The sequence below is a fragment of the Bombina bombina genome, chromosome 6 (genome assembly GCF_027579735.1).
Source record: "Bombina bombina isolate aBomBom1 chromosome 6, aBomBom1.pri, whole genome shotgun sequence".
Taxonomy (NCBI): domain Eukaryota; kingdom Metazoa; phylum Chordata; class Amphibia; order Anura; family Bombinatoridae; genus Bombina; species Bombina bombina.
In genome coordinates, this window is record NC_069504.1 from 1070244508 (window position 1) to 1070262297 (window position 17790).

Genomic DNA, 17790 nt, shown 5'->3' on the forward strand with positions numbered 1-17790 from the left:
GAAAGATCAGATAAGGAGAATCACAATGTAAGGCAGATAACTCAGAGACTCTTCGAGCCGAGGAAATAGCCATCAAAAACAGAACTTTCCAAGATAAAAGCTTAATATCAATGGAATAAAGGGGTTCAAACGGAACACCCTGAAGAACTATAAGAACCAAGTTTAAGCTCCACGGAGGAGCAACAGCTTTAAACACAGGCTTAATTCTAGCCAAAGCCTGACAAAAGGCCTGGAAGTCTGGATTCTCTGCCAGACGTTTGTGTAAAAGAATAGACAGAGCTGAAATCTGTCCCTTTAGCGAACTAGCGGATAAACCCTTTTCTAAACCCTCTTGTAGAAAAGCCAATATCCTAGGAATCCTAACCTTACTCCATGAGTAACTCTTGGATTCGCACCAATATAAATATTTACGCCATATCTTATGGTAAATTTTTCTGGTCACAGGTTTCCGAGCCTGTATTAATGTATCAATAACCGAATCCGAAAACCCACGCTTTGATAGAATCAAGCGTTCAATTTCCAGGCAGTTAGCCTCAGAGAAATTAGGTTTGGATGGTTGAAAGGACCCTGAATTAGAAGGTCCTGCCTCAGAGGAAGAGACCATGGTGGACAGGACGACATGTCCACTAGGTCTGCATACCAGGTCCTGCGTGGCCACGCAGGCGCTATCAGAATTACCGATGCCCTCTCCTGTTTGATCCTGGCAATCAGCCGAGGTAGCAACGGAAATGGTGGAAACACATAAGCTATGTTGAAAACCCAAGGGGCTGCTAATGCATCTACCAGCACCGCTCCCGGGTCCCTGGACCTGGATCCATAACAAGGAAGCTTCGCGTTCTGGCGAGATGCCATGAGATCCAGATCCGGTTCGCCCCAACGACGAATCAGTTGAGCAAATACCTCCGGGTGAAGTTCCCACTCTCCCGGATGAAAAGTCTGGCGACTTAGGAAATCCGCCTCCCAGTTCTCTACGCCTGGGATGTAAATCGCTGACAGGTGGCAAGAGTGAGACTCTGCCCAGCGAATTATCTTCGAGACTTCCAACATCGCTAGGGAACTCCTGGTTCCCCCTTGATGATTGATGTAAGCCACAGTCGTGATATTGTCCGACTGAAATCTGATGAACCTCAGTTTTGCTAACTGAGGCCAAGCTAGAAGAGCATTGAATATTGCTCTTAATTCTAGAATGTTTATTGGAAGGAGTTTCTCCTCCTGAGTCCACGATCCCTGAGCCTTCAGGGAATTCCAGACTGCTCCCCAGCCTAGAAGGCTGGCATCCGTTGTTACAATCGTCCAATCTGGTCTGCGAAAGGTCATTCCTTTGGACAGATGAACCCGTGACAACCACCAGAGAAGAGAATCTCTGGTCTCCTGGTCCAGATTTAGCAAAGGGGACAGATCTGAGTAATCCCCGTTCCATTGACTGAGCATGCATAGTTGCAGCGGTCTGAGATGCAGGCGCGCAAATGGCACTATGTCCATTGCCGCGACCATTAAGCCGATTACCTCCATGCACTGAGCTACTGATGGGCTTGGAACGGAATGAAGGACACGGCAAGCATTGAGAATCTTTGATAACCTGGACTCCGTCAGGTAAATCTTCATCTCTACAGAATCTATAAGAGTCCCTAGAAAAGGAACCCTTGTGAGTGGTAACAGAGAACTCTTTTCCACGTTCACTTTCCACCCATGCGACCTCAGAAATGCTAGAACTATCTCTGTATGAGACTTTGCATTCTGAAAACTTGACGCTTGTATCAGAATGTCGTCTAGGTACAGAGCCACCGGTATGCCTTGTGGTCTTAGTACCGCCAGAAGTGAGCCCAGAACCTTCGTAAAAATTCTCGGGGCCGTGGCTAACCCGAAGGGAAGAGCCACAAACTGGTAATGCCTGTCTAGAAAGGCAAACCTTAGATACCGATAATGATCTTTGTGAATCGGTATATGAAGGTAAGCATCCTTTAAGTCCACCGTGGTCATATATTGACCCTCTTGGATCATGGGTAGGATGGTTCGAATGGTTTCCATCTTGAACGATGGTACCCTTAGGAATTTGTTTAAGATCTTTAAGTCCAAGATTGGTCTGAAGGTTCCCTCTTTTTTGGGAACCACAAATAGATTTGAGTAAAATCCTTGACCCTGTTCTGATCGCGGAACTGAGTGGATCACTCCCATGATTAAGAGGTCTTGTACACATTGTAGAAATGCCTCTTTCTTTACTAGGTTTGTCGATAACCTCGAAAGATGGAACCACCCTTGTGGAGGAGAGGTTTTGAAATCCAGAAGGTATCCCTGAGATATAATCTTTAACGTCCAGGGATCCTGCACATCTCTTGCCCAAGCCTGGGCAAAGAGAGAAAGTCTGCCCCCCACTAAATCCGTCTCCAGATAGGGGGCCCTGTCTTCATGCTGTCTTAGGGGCGGGAGTAGGCTTTCTGGCCTGCTTGCCCTTGTTCCATGACTGGTTGCCTTTCCAACCCTGTCTGTAACGAGCAGTAGTTCCTTCCTGTTTTGGAGCGGAGGAAGTCGATGCTTCTCCTGCCTTGAAGTTACGAAAGGCACGAAAATTAGACTGTTTGGCCTTTGGTTTGGCCCTGTCCTGAGGAAGGGCGTGGCCCTTACCTCCCGTAATGTCAGCAATAATTTCCTTCAAGCCGGGCCCGAATAAGGTCTGCCCTTTGAAAGTAATGTTAAGTAGCTTAGACTTGGAAGTTACATCCGCTGACCAGGATTTAAGCCAGAGCGCTCTGCGCGCCTGTATGGCGAATCCGGAATTTTTAGCCATAAGTTTGGTTAGATGTACTACGGCATCTGAAACAAACGCATTAGCTTGCTTAAGGGTTCTAACTTTGCTCAAAGCCTCATCCAATGGCTCTGTGCGAATCGCCTCTTCCAGAGACTCAAACCAGAATGCCGCTGCAGCCGTGACAGGCGCAATGCATGCAAGAGGCTGCAATATAAAACCCTGTTGAACAAACATTTTCTTAAGATAACCCTCTAATTTTTTATCCATTGGATCTGAGAAAGCACAGCTATCCTCCACCGGGATAGTGGTACGCTTGGCTAACGTAGAAACCGCTCCCTCCACCTTAGGGACCGTCTGCCATAAGTCTCGTGTGGTGGCGTCTATAGGGAACATTTTTCTAAATATCGGGGGAGGGGAAAAAGGCACACCGGGTCTATCCCACTCCTTACTAATAATTTCTGTAAGTCTTTTTGGTATAGGAAAAATGTCAGTACACACCGGTACCACATAGTATCCATCCAACCTACACAATTTCTCTGGAATTGCCACCGTGTTGCAATCATTCAGAGCCGCTAATACCTCCCCTAGTAACACACGGAGGTTCTCAAGCTTAAATTTAAAATTTGAAATTTCTGAATCCGGTCTCCCCGGATCAGAACCATCACCGACAGAATGAAGCTCACCGTCCTCATGTTCTGCAAATTGTGACGCAGTATCAGACATGGCTCTCGTGTCATCAGCGCGCTCTGTCCTTAACCCAGAGCTATCGCGTTTGCCCCTTAATTCGGGCATATTATATAATACTTCTTTCATAACATTAGCCATATCATGTAAAGTGATTTGTAAGGGCCTAGATGTACTTGGTGTCTCAATCCTACGCATCTCCCGAGCGGGAGACGCAGGTACTGACACGTGAGGAGAGTTAGGCGGCATAACTTCCCCCTCGTTGTCTGGTGATAGTTTCTTTATCGGTACAGATTGTCTTTTATTCAAAGCAATATCAATACATTTGGTACACATCGTTCTATTGGGCTCCACATTGGCTTTTGAACATGATGAACAAACAGTTTCCTCTGAATCAGACATGTTTAAACAGACTTAGCAATGAAACTAGCAAGCTTGGAAATCACTTTCAATAAGTTTACAAGCAATATAAAAAACGCTGCAGCGCTTCAAAAATACAGATATAATTAAACAATTCTTAACAAGAAGTGTATTATTAGCAGAGGATTGCACCCATTAGCAAAAGGATGATTAACCCCTCAATACCCAAAACGGATAAAACAGATATCAATTAAGATTTAACGCTTTTAATCACAGTCAGCACACTGTCACAGATCTGCTGTGACCGATTACCTCCCTCACAAATGAATTTTGCAGACCCCTGAGCTCTCTAGAGACGTCCTGGATCAAGGAGGAAGAAGCAGGAAGACTGTGCAAGAATTTTAACTGCGCAACAAGGCGCTAAAACAAGGTCCCTCTCACTCCTATCACAACAGTGGGAGCCCTGATATAACGGTTTCCATGCAGAAAAATATGTTAGCCATGTGGAAAAAAAATCATGCCCAAAGCGATTTATCACCAAAGTACCTCACAAAAACGAATAACATGCCAGTAAACGTTTTATTAAAAAAACAACATTTTCCAATGTCATGCAAAGTTATCACTAAGCCTGCTACCAGTCGCTACCACTGCAGATAAGGCTTAAGTATTATTTCAGTTTTAACAGTATTTTCTCAGTCAAATTCTAGTCCCTAGAAAATAACTCGACTGCGCATACATTTATCAGCCTGATACCAGTTGCCACTACTGCATTTAAGGCTGTACTTACATCATACGGTAACAGCAGTATTTTCTTAGTCAATTCCATTCCCAGAAAATAAAGTACTGCACATACCTCATTTGCGGAGGACCCCGCATGCTATTCCCAGTTTCTGAAGTTACCCCACTCCTCAGAATGTCGAGAACAGCTAGTGGATCTTAGTTACGCCTGCTAAGATCATAGAAAAAAACGCAGGCAGTTTCTTCTTCCAAATACTGCCTGAGATAGAAAAACAGCACACTCCGGTGCCATTTAAAATAACAAACTTTTGATTGAAGAATAGTTAAGTAAAAACTCCAGCTCCTCTCGCGACCTCCTTCTTTGTTGAGGGTTGCAAGAGAATGACTGGATATGACATGTGAGGGGAGGAGCTATATAGCAGCTCTGCTTGGGTGATCCTCTTGCAACTTCCTGTTGGGAAGGAGAATATATCCCATAAGTAATGGATGACCCGTGGACTGAACACACTTAACAAGAGAAATCTTACATTTATAGCAGCTTCATACAAACACAAATGTCATTGTTTTGTGTCTGTCTGGAACTGTAATAAATGTAAGATTTTTAAAGATAGTATAAGGTGTGCTGCTGTTTGTTACTGCTATATGGATTTGAGTTGGGGCTATGGTGCAGAGACATGAATAGCCTTGCACCCATTTATTATACACATTAGTGCTGGATACACTTTTTTTTATTGTAAACACATAGTTAAAGGATACTCTACTTGAAAATGTTTATTGTTTAAAAGATATATATATATAATCCCATTAATACCCATTTCCCAGTTTTGCACAACACTATTATATTAATATACTTTTTACCTCTGTGATTGCCTTGTATATAAGCCAGCGTTATTTAAGTGGCACACATGAACTAGTGCTAACTGTGAAAAACTGTCAAAATGTACTGAGGCGAGAGGCGGACTTCAACAGCTTAGAGATTAGCATATGAACCTACCTAGGTTTAGCTTTTAACAAAGAATACCAAGAGAACAAAGCAAATATGATGATAAAAGTACATTGGAAAGTTGTTTAAAATGGCACACCCTATCTGAATCATGACATTTTGATTTGACTGTACCTTTAAAGTCAGCTCAAAAGCAGCAATGCTCTACTGGGACTTAGCTAAAAAAAAACATGTAGTGAGACAATGGCAAGAAGCATCTATGTGTAGTACTAGCAACAAACCACCAACTAGCTCCAGTTGTGCACTGCTGCTCCTGAGTCTATCTAGGTGTAAGGAATTGGGCATCTTTCATTGAATAACTGACAAATATACAATAAAAATGCAATAGAACTTACTTCAAATTTTAAATGAGCAGTAGAATATTTTCTGGCAAATTTGAAAAGGGAAACCAAATTTCCCTTCCCCCCCCATATGATATGACAGCTATCAGCCAATTACAAAATGCATATACACTATACACTTTGCACATGCTCAGTAGGAGCTGGAGTCTCAGAAAGTGTGAATATAAAAAGAATGTGCACAATAGATGTATACTATAAAGTTATTTTTAAATCGCATGCTCTATCTGAATCAGGAAACTTTAATTTTGAATTTAGTGGCCATTTGATCAAACAGTTAAACTAATAGCAGTCTTGTGGAGCGAGGCAGAGAGTTCCACAAGATGGGAGAAAGTCTGGAGAAGTCCTGTAAGCGGGAGTGTGAGGAAGTTACTCGCCAGACACACAAGTTATGGAGCAGCGGTCTAAAGACCGCTGCTCCATAACCCTGTCCGCCTGCTCTGATGAGGCAGACAGTAATCACCACAATACAACCCGATTGAGTACGATCGGGTTGATTGACACCTCCCTGCTGGCGGCCCATTGGCCGTGAGTCTGCAGGGGGCGGCGTTGCACCAGCAGCTCTTGTGAGCTGCTGGTGTAATGCTGAATACGGAGAGCGTATTGCTCTCCGCATTCAGCGAGGTCTGTCCCATGGATCCCCATTTGAGCACACTGTCGAATCAGGTCAAACAGACATATGATAATTCGGCCTCAAGGTCTGAGATATAGGGGGGAGCAATGCAGTTGAGGGCTTTGTATGTCAGAGTGAGAATTTTGTGTTTAATCCTGAAGGGAAGAGGAAGCCAGTGAAGGGATTGGCAGAGAGGTGCAGCAGATGAAGAGCGACGTGTAAGGAAGATGAGCCTGGCAGAGGCATTCATTATGGATTTTAAAGGAGCTAGGCGGCAGCTGGGGAGACCAGAGAGGACAGAGTTGCAGTAATCAAGGGGTGTAAGATTGAGAGAGTGAATTAAAATCTTAGTTGTATCTTGTGTAAGGAAATGTCTAATTTTAGAGAAAGTCTTTATTCCAAAAAAAATATTAAAATTTGCATGAGACCGCAAAACAGCAAAGGTCGAGGGCAGTGGGAGGTTTAATGGACGTATGTGAAGGAGAATTCTACAGATGCTTAGCGCAAGTGGTATTTGTTTAAAGACAGTTAGTGACATGGGTTAGCAAGGAAGGAGATAGGTCTTGTGCAGAGAAGTAGATTTGGGTGTCATCGGCATACAAATGATATTGGAAACCATGGGACTTAATTAGGCAATCTAATGATGACGTGTAGATTGAGAAAAAAGGTGTCAGGGTGCCAGGAATCAGACTGAGACGAGAAGTGCAAAAATAATCACACCTTTATTAATAGCAAAAAATAATAAAAAGTCCACAAGTCAAATAAGCCAGGAGTCAAAACCAGAGCTGATAGACGAGCCGGAATCATCAACAAGGAAAATAGCAGAGTCAGGAACAAGCCAGGGATCAGGAACCAGGAAAGAAGTCAGGCAGCCAGGTAATACACAGGAACTCTCACAAACAGGTCTGAGACAACGCAAAGGCAAAGCATACTGAACAGAGGCCCTTTAAATAATAAGTGATGACATCACAATTCTGAGACTGCATCCTGTCTCACACGAATATTCAAAAAGGACCAACATAATGGGGAGACAATTTATTGGAAGGCACACGAAGGTTCAAGTTGCGGGAGGACAGCCAAACTCTCTCACCAACCTAGTAGGACGGTGCGGGCAGACGCCTACGATCAGCCTGGAACTTTTGGCGCAGCACAGAATGATGAAGGCAATCCTGAATCTGCACCCACGTGGAACGGAGTTGCCGGTTCCAAAGCCGGAATACCTTGAGACATGATGGTTGAAACCCATAATTTGCCATGAACGGGGATAACTTGGAGGAAGCATTAATAGCACTATTACGAGCAAACTCTGTCCAAGGTAACAGTTCAGACCAATTATTGTGGTGATCTGAGACATAGCAATGGAGGAACTGTTCCAGAGCTTGATTAGACCATTCCACAGCCCCATTGGATTGAGGGTGATATGCTGAGGAGAAGGAAAGCTGGATCCCCATTTGAGCACTAAAGGAACGCCAAAATCTGGAGACAAACTGGCTACCCTGGTCCGACACTATCTCCTTGGGTAACCCATGTAAACGGAAGACCTCCCGGGCAAAAATTGAAGCAAGCTCCTGAGCAGTAGGCAGCTTAATCAAGGGAATGCAATGTGACATTTTAGAAAAACTGTCAACCACCATAAGGATAACGGTATTGCCATTGGAAACAGGGAGCTCGACAATGAGGTCCATGGAAAGATGTGTCCAAGGACGCTCACCATTAGCAATAGGTTGAAGAAAACCCACAGGAAGACGTCGAGGAGTCGTATTCTGTGAACAAACTGAGCAGGAGGCAACATACGCAGCAACATCAGAACGAAGACCTGGCCACCAGAATTGTCGAGTGACAGACCAAATAATTTGTTCTTGCCTGGGTGACCTGCGGCTTTAGGATAGTGGTAAGTGTGCAAAAGTTTAGTTCGAAGATTCTCAGGAACAAAACACTTACCACTAGATTTCTCAGGATGTGCATTGGTTTGTGCAGCCAGAATCTCCTCCCCAAGGGAGAAGTCAAATTAGTACGCATGGTAGCCAAAATATGGTCAGGAGGTATAACAGGAGTAGGTACAGACTCCTCCTTGGACAGAGGCGAAAAAAATTGTCGAGAGAGGGCATCAGCCCTAACATTCTTACTACCAGTCAGGTAGGAGACCACATAATTAAACCGAGACAAAAATAGCGCCCATCTGGCCTGTTGGGGCGACAAACGTTTTGCTTCCGATAGATAAGTTAAATTCTTGTGGTCAGTAAGAATGAGCACTGGCACGCTAGTACCCTCGAGAAGATGCCTCCATTCCGTGAGTGCCAAAATTATGGCCAGTAATTCCCTGTCGCCAATTTCATAATTGCACTCCGCTGGAGACAATTTCTTAGAGAAGAAACCACACGGATGCCAGGAACCGTCAGGCGTAGGACGTTGAGACAAGAGGGCACCTACTCCAGTCTCAGACGCATCGACCGCAAGAACGAAAGGCAGGACAGGATTAGGATGAGCGGGAACTGGAGCGTCAGCAAAGACAGTCTTTAGACTATCAAAAATCTTAATGGCAGTAGGTGACCAATGGAGTGGATCATTTTCTTTACGGGTCATGTCTGTGATAGGTTTGACCAAGGAAGAAAAGTTTTTAATAAACTTTCTATAGTAATTGGCGAACCCCAAAAAACGTTGAATAGACTGAAGACCAACTGGGCGAGGCCACTGCAGAACTGCAGATAACTTGTCAGGATCCATGGAGAACCCTGCAATGGAGATAACATAACCTAGGAAGGTTACTTGAGTCTGATGGAACTCAAATTTCTCGAGTTTACAAAACAGGCCGTTCTCACGTAATCTCTGAAGAACCCGTGTAACATCAGAACGATGAGCCTCAAGTGTGGGTGAGTGTATGAGGATGTCGTCTAAGTACACCACAACACACTGTTGCAACATATCTCATAGGACATCATTAATAAATTCCTGAAAAACAGCAGGAGCATTACATAGGCCAAAGGGCATTACAAGATACTCATAATGCCCGCTCCTGGTGTTAAATGCTGTTTTCCATTCGTGGCCCTCCTTGATCCTAACTAGATTGTACGCTCCTCTCAAATCAAGTTTAGTAAAGACCGTAGCTCCCTTGAGGCGGTCAAAGAGTTCCGTAATGAGCGGAATAGGGTAAGCATTCTTAATGGTAAGACGATTAAGACCCCTATAATCGATGCATGGTCTTAACTCGCCACTCTTTTTCTTCACAAAGAAGCAAGCCCCTGCAGGAGAGCAGGATTTGTGGATGATCCCCCACGACAGAGCATCGGCAACATACTCCTCCATAGCACAATTCTCTGCAAAAGACAGAGGGTACACCCGGCCCCAAGAAGGAATAGCTCTGGGTTGCAGGTCTATGGCACAATCGTAAGACCGGTGAGGAGGCAACGTACCAGCACGCACCTTGACAAAAATGTCTAGTAACTCTCGGTGCTCCTCTGGCAATTGAGATACCGAAGAAGAGCACAAGACTAACTGGTTTCTGAAGACAAGTGGAAATACATTGCGGGGACCACGACAAAATTTCGGACCTGCGCCAGTCGAGACTGGGATTGTGCTTTTGGAGCCAGGGATAACCCAGAACAACGGGAAAATGCAGCGAGTTTATCACCTGGAACTGGAGGGTTTCAAAATGGAGAGCCCCAACAGCCATGGACAACGGAGCAGTTTCGTGAGTAACGAGTGCAGGCTGAAGGGGCCTGCCATCAATGGCCTCAATAGCAAGTGGAATGGACCGAGGCAAAACAGGAATGATGGATTTGATACAAAAGCACTGTCAATGAAATAGCCTGCAGCACCGGAGTCAACAAGAGCCTGAGTGACTATGGAGGAGTCTACCCAGGAAAGGACAACTGTGACCAAAGGTTTCTCCTTAAGCGGTTCTGGGGACGAGGAAAAACCACCCAAGGTCTGCCCCCGAAAGGACCTTAGGTGTGAGCGTTTCCCGGTCGTGTAAGACAAGACTTCAAAAGGTAGCCCTGTAACCCACAATAGAGGTAGAGCCCCTCCCTCCTCCTAAAGGCCCTCTACACCGCGGAGAGGCGCGTGAATCCCAACTGCATTGGCTCAGCAGTACCTGGTGACTCGGGACCAGGAGGCATGGGAGGAGAGGGAGGTATGGGTGGGAACGAACACGTAGTAGACAACGGAACAGGGGGCTTCCGCAAGCGCTCCTTGAAAGAGGACCTCTCTCTGAGTCTGATGTCAATTAGGATCAAAAAAGACACCAATGCCTCGAGATCCTCTGGTAAATCTCTGGCAGCAACTTCGTCTTTAATCGCATCAGAGAGCCCATGAAAGAAGGCGGCAACAAGGGCTTCATTAATCCAACCTACTTCTGCGGCAAGCGTACGGAACTCAATAGCATACTGAGCAACAGATCTTGTACCTTGCTGAATGGACATGAGTCGTTTAGCAGCAGAGGAGGAGCGAGCCGGAACATCAAATACCCTTCGAAAAGAGGCCACATATTCAGGGTAATTTGAAATCACAGGTTTATTAGTCTCCCACAAGGGATTAGCCCAGGCAAGAGCTGTGTTAGAGAGTAACGAGATGAGAAATCCCACCTTAGCTCTGTCAGAGGGAAACGCCTGAGGTAACATCTCAAAGTAAATGCCCACCTGGTTCAAAAACCCTCTGCACTGAATAGGATCGCCTCCATATCGCTGAGGTAGAGGAACAGCTCTTGTGTCCCGCAAGTTATCGCTGAGGTACAGGAACAGCCATAACTTGCGGGACACTTTGGTCCAAATGTGCAGTGCGAGTCAGCAGGGTTTGCAGGGCTAGTGCAAATTGATCCAAGCGGTGATCCTGTACATCCATCCTGGAAATGATGGCAGGTAAAGGTGGATAATTAGCACCATCAGGATTCATGGCCTTTGCGTAATGTCAGGGTGCCAGGAATCAGACTGAGACGAGAAGTGCAAAAATAATCACACCTTTATTAATAGCAAAAAATAATAAAAAGTCCACAAGTCAAATAACAAGCCAGGAGTCAAAACCAGAGCTGGTAGTCAGATGAGCCGAGTCAGGAGCCAAAGCGAATAGTCAGACGAGCCGGAATCAGGAACAAGGAAAACAGTTTCAGGAAGGACGTCAGGCAGCCAGGTAATACACAGGAACTCTCACAAACAGGTCTGAGACAACGCAAAGGCAAAGCATACTGAACAGAGGCCCTTTAAATAATAAGTGATGGCATCACAATTCTGAGACTGCATCCTGTCTCACATGGATGATGTACACCAGTCTGGCCATAAAAGGAAGTGCAGGAAATGAGCAGCATCCCCCACAATGCATCATAGTCAGGAAGAGAGGTGAGTAAAATGGCTGCCAGCAGCGCATGGCAAACAAAACAGGGAAAAAACCCTGACAAAAAGGGAACAGAGGACAGAACCTTGCGGTACCCCGACAGAAAGTGTTGATGGGGCAGAGGAGGCCCCAGAGAAGGCTACACTAAAGGTACGATTTGACAGGTAGGAAGAGAACCACGACAGGGCTGTTTCACAAATGCCGAAGGATTGGAGGGTTTGGAGCAAAAGAGGGTGGTCAACAGTATCAAAGGCTGCAGACAGATCAAGGAAGATAATAAGCAGAGGGCAGTGGCCTTTTTGATTTTGCTGTAAATCCAGATTGCAGTGGGTCAAGGAGGGAGTTTAATGTAAGGAAATGGGATAGACGTACATATACTAGCTTTTCAAGAAGCTTTGAGGCAAGAGGGAGGAGGGAAATAGGGCGGTAGTTGGATCAAGGGTTGGTTTTTTGAAGATAGGTGTGACCAGTTCATGTTTCAGAGATGAGGGAAATATACCGATGCTGAGGGAGAGGTTGAAAATGTGTGCGAGTATTTGTTACCTGATTACAGACTGGTTTGTACTTCAGGCCGGGCATGTTGAGAATCAGTTCCAGCTGCCGGCGGTTAAAGTTGGAGACACCAATTGATCTTACAAGTCCAGCATCTTTACACTCTTCCATAGCCTATAACAGATACAAATGTGTGCAGAGTTTTATTAGGTTATTGTCATTGCTTGTCTTCATGGCATTGTAAGACTCAACACTTATGCTTGTTAAAGGGACATGAAACACAAAAAAAAAATTTCACGATTAAGATGAGTACACCGGTGTATGCTTAGGGTGCAGGCACACAGATTTGCCTTGAAATCAAAGAGGGAATTAGTCTCACATGTATTTTGCAATGCTTGTTATTAACACCTTGGTTTACCTGCGTAGGTTCAGCCTTCTGCTTCTATTCCTTACCGCGGTTTCAGGCAAGTGTGTAGTGTCTTGCAAATCTCCTCTGTAGCAATCACGTGACTCTACCTTACGTCACGGCTTGGATCATCTGTGTGCTACTATCCTCGAAAGAGGTTGCCCTCTTTTTATTCATTTCAAGTTTAAACAAAAGTTGTTAAACAGAAGATCCAAGCCGTGACGTAAGGTAGAGTCACGTGATCGCTACAGAGGAGATTTGCAAGACGCTACACACTTGCCTGAAACCGCGGTAAGGAATAGAAGCAGAAGACTGAACCTACGCAGGTACACCAAGGTGTTAATAACAAGCATTGCAAAATACATGTGAGACTAATTCCCTCTTTGATTTCAAGGCACATCTGTGTGCCTGCACCCTAACCATACACCGGTGTACTCCGAAGCAGGGGATTTGATACAAGAGAAGGTGCATAACATTTTGGCTTGCTAAAGAGGTGTTGGTCTAAACCTACTAACAAAACATCCACTAGTACACTCAAAAGACATATTAAAGCACAAACGGATTAAATAAGTGGCTATAGATCAAGTTTGCGCTATTTTTATGGTGGTTTGCTGGTTTTTAAACAAAGTGTTTTAAAGTGAATATATTTACTGATGTTAGTAATTTATTAAGGCAACTCATGTACGTTTTTACTAAGGATTTTTAAAAATCTTCAGCTTTTTTAAAGCGCCCTCTAAATTTTATTTTTAATTCTTATCTCTTCAGCAAAGAATAACATTGGAATAAAGCAAATTTGAAAATAGAAGCAAATTGGAAAGTTTTTTTCAAACATTTTATGCTCTGTCTGAATCACAAAAGAAAATATTTGGGTTTTTAAATGCCTTTAATTCTTAAAATTAACCTCTGCGTCTATTAAAGGAGAATGACACCTAAAATGGTTTATGATTCAGATAGAGCATACAATTTTAAACACCTTTTCAATTTACCTCTGTTATATAATTTGCTTCATTCTCTTGGCATCCTTTGTTGAAGAAGCAGCAATGCACTACTGGGAGCTATCTGAACACATTGGTTAGCCAATTACAAGAGGCATACATGTGCAGCAACCAATCAGCAGCTCCTGGGTCTACCAAGGTGTCATTTTAACAAAGAATATCAAGAGGAAGAAAACAAATAAGATAAGAGAAGTAAATTGGAACGTTGTTTAAAATCACTTGGTCTTTCTAAATAAAAAAATTGGTTCTCATGTCCCTTTAATTGCCCCCTTCTGTTTTTGTCACACTTATAAGGAATGTTTTTATACTAATTAAGATGTGGCAAAAAGTTACATTTACCCATTAGTTTGAAGGCCTTGTTTCTTAACCTAATTGCACTAATGAAAAAGGAACATTTCCCCGTCCCCTTTAATGAGACAGAACAGTTACCTCTGCTTTATTTAACTTTAGAAAGCAAAATAATACGAAGAATTAATTAAAAACAAAAAACATAATTTATGCTTACCTGATAAATTCCTTTCTTCTGTTGTGTGATCAGTCCACGGGTCATCATTACTTCTGGGATATAACTCCTCCCCAACAGGAAATGCAAGAGGATTCACCCAGCAGAGCTGCACATAGCTCCTCCCCTCTACGTCAGTCCCAGTCATTCGACCAAGAATCAACGAGAAAGGAGTAACCAAGGGTGAAGTGGTGACTGGAGTATAATTTAAAAGATATTTACCTGCCTTAAAACAGGGCGGGCCGTGGACTGATCACACAACAGAAGAAAGGAATTTATCAGGTAAGCATAAATTATGTTTTCTTCTGTTATGTGTGATCAGTCCACGGGTCATCATTACTTCTGGGATACCAATACCAAAGCAAAAGTACACGGATGACGGGAGGGATAGGCAGGCTCATTATACAGAAGGAACCACTGCCTGAAGAACCTTTCTCCCAAAAATAGCCTCCGAAGAAGCAAAAGTGTCAAATTTGTAAAATTTGGAAAAAGTATGAAGCGAAGACCAAGTTGCAGCCTTGCAAATCTGTTCAACAGAGGCCTCATTCTTAAAGGCCCAAGTGGAAGCCACAGCTCTAGTGGAGTGAGCTGTAATTCTTTCAGGAGGCTGCTGTCCAGCAGTCTCATAGGCTAAACGTATTATGCTACGAAGCCAAAAAGAGAGAGAGGTAGCAGAAGCTCTTTGACCTCTCCTCTGTCCAGAATAAACGACAAACAGGGAAGAAGTTTGGCGAAAATCTTTAGTTGCCTGCAAGTAGAACTTGAGGGCACGAACTACATCCAGATTGTGTAGAAGACGTTCCTTCTTTGAAGAAGGATTTGGACACAAGGATGGAACAACAATCTCTTGATTGATATTCCTGTTAGTGACTACCTTAGGTAAGAACCCAGGTTTAGTACGCAGAACTACCTTGTCTGAGTGAAAAATCAGATAAGGAGAATCACAATGTAAGGCTGATAACTCAGAGACTCTTCGAGCCGAGGAAATAGCCATTAAAAACAGAACTTTCCAAGATAACAATTTTATATCAATGGAATGAAGGGGTTCAAACGGAACACCCTGTAAAACGTTAAGAACTAAGTTTAAACTCCATGGCGGAGCAACAGCTTTAAACACAGGCTTGATCCTAGCTAAAGCCTGACAAAAGGCCTGGACGTCTGGATTTTCTGACAGACGCCTGTGTAACAAGATGGACAGAGCTGAAATCTGTCCCTTTAATGAACTAGCTGATAGACCCTTTTCTAAACCTTCTTGTAGAAAGGACAATATCCTAGCGATCCTAACCTTACTCCAGGAGTAACCTTTGGATTCGCACCAGTATAGGTATTTACGCCATATTTTATGGTAAATCCTTCTGGTAACAGGCTTCCTAGCCTGTATCAGGGTATCAATAACCGACTCAGAAAAACCACGTTTTGATAAAATCAAGCGTTCAATTTCCAAGCAGTCAGCTTCAGAGAAGTTAGATTTTGATGTTTGAATGGACCCTGTATCAGAAGGTCCTGTCTTAGAGGTAGAGACCAAGGCGGACAGGATGACATGTCCACTAGATCTGCATACCAAGTCCTGCGTGGCCATGCAGGCGCTATTAGAATCACTGATGCTCTCTCCTGTTTGATTTTGGCAATCAATCGAGGAAGCAGCAGGAAGGGTGGAAACACATAAGCCATCCCGAAGTTCCAAGGTGCTGTCAAAGCATCTATCAGAACCGCTCCCGGATCCCTGGATCTGGACCCGTAGAGAGGAAGTTTGGCGTTCTGGCGAGACGCCATGAGATCTATCTCTGGTTTGCCCCATCGTCGAAGTATTTGGGCAAAGACCTCCGGATGAAGTTCCCACTCCCCCGGATGAAAAGTCTGGCGACTCAAGAAATCCGCCTCCCAGTTCTCCACTCCCGGGATGTGGATTGCTGACAGGTGGCAAGAGTGAGACTCTGCCCAGCGAATTATCTTTGATACTTCCATCATTGCTAGGGAGCTTCTTGTCCCTCCCTGATGGTTGATGTAAGCTACAGTCGTGATGTTGTCCGACTGAAACCTGATGAACCCCCGAGTTGTTAATTGGGGCCAAGCCAGAAGGGCATTGAGAACTGCTCTCAATTCCAGGATGTTTATTGGAAGGAGACTCTCCTCCTGATTCCATAGTCCCTGAGCCTTCAGAGAATTCCAGACAGCGCCCCAACCTAGAAGGCTGGCGTCTGTTGTTACAATTGTCCAGTCTGGCCTGCTGAATGGCATCCCCCTGGACAGGTGTGGCCGATAAAGCCACCATAGAAGAGAATTTCTGGTCTCTTGATTCAGATTCAGAGTAGGGGACAAATCTGAGTAATCCCCATTCCACTGACTTAGCATGCACAATTGCAGCGGTCTGAGGTGTAGGCGTGCAAAAGGTACTATGTCCATTGCCGCTACCATTAAGCCGATCACCTCCATGCATTGAGCTACTGACGGGTGTTGAATGGAATGAAGGACACGGCATGCATTTTGAAGCTTTGTTAACCTGTCTTCTGTCAGGTAAATCTTCATTTCTACAGAATCTATAAGAGTCCCCAAGAATGGAACTCTTGTGAGAGGAAAAAGAGAACTCTTCTTTTCGTTCACTTTCCATCCATGCGACCTTAGAAATGCCAGAACTAACTCTGTATGAGACTTGGCAGTTTGAAAGCTTGAAGCTTGTATTAGAATGTCGTCTAGGTACGGAGCTACCGAAATCCCTCGCGGTCTTAGTACCGCCAGAAGGGCACCCAGAACCTTTGTGAAGATTCTTGGAGCCGTAGCCAATCCGAATGGAAGAGCTACAAACTGGTAGTGCCTGTCTAAGAAGGCAAACCTTAGATACCGGTGATGATCTTTGTGAATCGGTATGTGAAGGTAAGCATCTTTTAAATCCACTGTGGTCATGTACTGACCCTTTTGGATCATGGGTAAGATTGTCCGAATAGTTTCCATTTTGAACGATGGAACTCTTAGGAATTTGTTTAGAATCTTTAAATCTAAGATTGGCCTGAAAGTTCCCTCTTTTTTGGGAACCACAAACAGGTTTGAGTAGAACCCTTGTCCTTGTTCCGACCGCGGAACCGGATGGATCACTCCCATTAATAACAGATCTTGTACACAGCGTAGAAACGCTTCTTTCTTTATCTGGTTTGTTGACAACCTTGACAGATGAAATCTCCCTCTTGGGGGAGATAATTTGAAATCTAGAAGGTATCCCTGAGATATGATCTCTAGCGCCCAGGGATCCTGAACATCTCTTGCCCAAGCCTGGGCGAAGAGAGAAAGTCTGCCCCCCACTAGATCCGGTCCCGGATCGGGGGCTCTCGGTTCATGCTGTCTTTGGGGCAGCAGCAGGTTTCCTGGCCTGCTTGCTCTTGTTCCAGGACTGGTTAGGCTTCCAGCCTTGCCTGTAACGAGCAACAGCTCCCTCCTGTTTTGGTGCAGAGGAGGTTGATGTTGCTCCTGTTTTGAAATTCCGAAAGGGACGAAAATTAGACTGTCTAGCCTTAGCTTTGGCTTTGTCTTGAGGTAGGGCGTGGCCCTTACCTCCTGTAATGTCAGCGATAATTTCTTTCAAACCGGGCCCAAATA

General features: G+C 44.4%; 1 protein-coding gene across 1 annotated transcript in view; it reads right to left on the minus strand.

The window, feature by feature from the left end:
- The window catches only part of LOC128664193 (aldo-keto reductase family 1 member C1), a 79436-nt gene that overhangs the window by 41548 nt on the left and 20098 nt on the right, over positions 1–17790 (minus strand). Inside the window, exon 5 of the mRNA XM_053718957.1 lies at positions 12351–12473. Within this exon, the coding sequence (XP_053574932.1) occupies positions 12351–12473 (123 nt within the window). The remainder of the gene's footprint in view (positions 1–12350; positions 12474–17790) is intronic.